The sequence below is a fragment of the Alligator sinensis genome, unplaced genomic scaffold, assembly GCF_000455745.1.
Source record: "Alligator sinensis unplaced genomic scaffold, ASM45574v1 scaffold933_1, whole genome shotgun sequence".
In the NCBI taxonomy this organism is placed as follows: Eukaryota; Metazoa; Chordata; order Crocodylia; family Alligatoridae; genus Alligator; species Alligator sinensis.
In genome coordinates, this window is record NW_005842542.1 from 115231 (window position 1) to 117757 (window position 2527).

The 2527-nt window shown below is 39.1% G+C and overlaps 1 protein-coding gene across 1 annotated transcript in view; it reads right to left on the reverse strand.

Moving 5' to 3' along the window:
* The window catches only part of ADCY7 (adenylate cyclase 7), a 62844-nt gene that overhangs the window by 44938 nt on the left and 15379 nt on the right, over positions 1 to 2527 (reverse strand). The window contains exon 6 of the mRNA XM_025213620.1: positions 814 to 962. Coding sequence (XP_025069405.1) covers positions 814 to 962 — 149 coding nt within the window. The remainder of the gene's footprint in view (positions 1 to 813; positions 963 to 2527) is intronic.

The window sequence follows — 2527 nt, forward strand, 5'->3', positions numbered from 1 at the left end:
CGGGCCATCGACGGCAGACTCCAGCGCTTGTAGGATAAGTATACCTGACTCTGTAGCCTACTACTGTGTGTGTATGTGTGTGCATGTGTGTGTGGGGGCCAGCCCCAAGGTTTATGATTACAGTGTTTCAATCCGCCTAACAAACTAGAATTTTAAGGATCCCGAGTTGGACATTTGTAGACAACACCCTAGGATGAAGATCATCAGGACCTGTTGACTTAAATACATTCAACCCCTCCAGGTGCCCCTTTACTAGGTCAGCACAAACAGTTGGTGGGTTGGTATCTATACTAGGCTTACCTAAGGTCCCAATGGGATTCATGTCCAGGAACACGGATGCAAAGAAATCATTTAGAAGCTCTGCTTTGGCCATCCTATGTTACCAGTTGCCCTAGTTCAGCCTGAAGGGGCCCTAAGTTACTTTGCACCTTCTTTTTGCTTCCTATGTACTTAAAGAATGACTTTTTGTTATCCTTAACTTTTGCTGACAGCCTAAGCTCCATTTCTGATGTTGCTTTCCTCACTGTTTCCCTGCAAGCTCGAGCCAAGTAGGTATACTCCTCCTCAGTGGCAGCCCCCTGCTTCCACAGCCTGTAGGCCTCTTTTTTTCCTTCCAGGCTCTCCTGTATTTCCCTGCTCAACATATTCTCTTTCCTATTCTAGCTTTAGCAAATATAGTCTGAGCATATGAACATAAATTCTCATTTAAATGGACTGGTATCAACCATGACAATTCTTAACTGTCAATAAAAAGCTAACATTAAATATGGAATAATTTATTAATATAATAATTTGTAAACAATCTTCACTTACCTGACATTCTGGTGCCTTTTCACATATAGACTATGAAAGTTGTTATCATGTATTTGCCTAGTATCGTTGGTTTCTTTGAGTCGCTCTATGATGGCTAGTTTCATTCCCATTGAGATATGAGCTGGCAATATAGATAAAAGCAAGTTTTCCTTGAAGGGAGGAAAGAAAAATAAAAGATGTAATTCTATAAAGTTATCTGACTTGCCAAGTAGGGAATCTCAGGATTTTAGAAATTGAAAGGAGGGGGTGGGGGAGGAGCTTCCTACAGAAGCTTTTGAGTGTTGCAGGTCAGATGTTCAAAAAGTGATTTTGCATCTATGCTCAAAATCAGAAAATATATTTTCACCACACTTTGGAAGATGAAGAGTTCTGTGTACTGTTTTTGAATGACAAAAGGACATTTAAAATGCATCTGAACCTGTAACGGTCTGTGAACTATAACTGTGAAAGAAGTGTTCCATCTACTTTTTTTCAGTGTTTGGATAAATTAATGATTATTTTCTGACTACAGTCTCTCTTCACAACTGAGAATGATAAAATCTCATAACTCAAGAACTCATGATGTAGAAGTAATAGCCTATAAAATACTCAGATCCACCTAAATTCTTATTATGGATATATAAAGTAAAAAATATAAATTGCCTTCCTTGCTGGAAGAGGTATTTGAGCAATTCAAATGTTGAAATACTGGTGGGATACTTTTCTAGAAAACTCTATTGCCAAAATGCTAATGCATCTTAAATGAGCTGAGCAGTCAAACTCTATCAAAGTAGAGACTTCTAATTTCACCAAAGACAGACTATTTAAAAAAACCAAACTTGTACCACTTGTTTAAGTAAAAGATTAACAAAACTTTGCCCATTTCCCCTGAACAAGTAGACTGGGCCACAGACTGAGGTAAGAGAGTCGAGGAATAAAAAGCAGAAGCGACAATGTTGAAATTATCTGATGTTCCTGATAAGGAATAAAATGAATAATATCCTTCAGAGCTTCTGTCAACGAATGAGCATGCCCAGAACTATGCAGTATGTTTTTTCCACACAAGACTGAAGAGGTGGTTAATGCTCTGTTGGATCAACTGAAGGATCATGAGCAGTTGGATTTAAGTGAGCCTGGGGGCTGGGGGGGAGCAGAGCGGATGGAAAGCACCATCTAGTTTTTGAAAACAGTACAATTTCAATAACATATAAAAAAAGAAAAAGAAAATGTAGTGGAAGACGAAAAGTTACACCTGGCAACTTCTTCCTCCCAATGAATTTAGGTGGCTGCCAAAGGTTTGAAGTTCCAAATCTGCAGCAGCCTTTACAGAGAAAAGGATTTTTCTCCACCCTTGTGCTGGACTGAATACTTAGTAAGATGCACTGTGGGCAGGGGTAGGGAAGTTCTACCTTTTATCTGAAACATCATGTAACACTTAGCAGGAAGATTAGACAGATCCATGGTTTGAGGCCTGCCCCTGAAAAAGGAAGTCAACATTTCCTCCATTGCTCGTATTTTAACATTTAAGAGATTTAAGATTAGCAAACAATTTACCATGACAACACAGCCTGATTTTAAAAGGGTAGGGTAGTTCTTCAGTGCGGAAAAAAAAATGTTACTTCATTTTCTGGACAAGTGGTGCAACCCTGGTACCTGCTTTCTCAAGTCTCAATGTGGGGCAGGAAAGTATAGAAATGGAAAGCATTAAGTGTGATCAGCAACAAAGGAAGGGAAA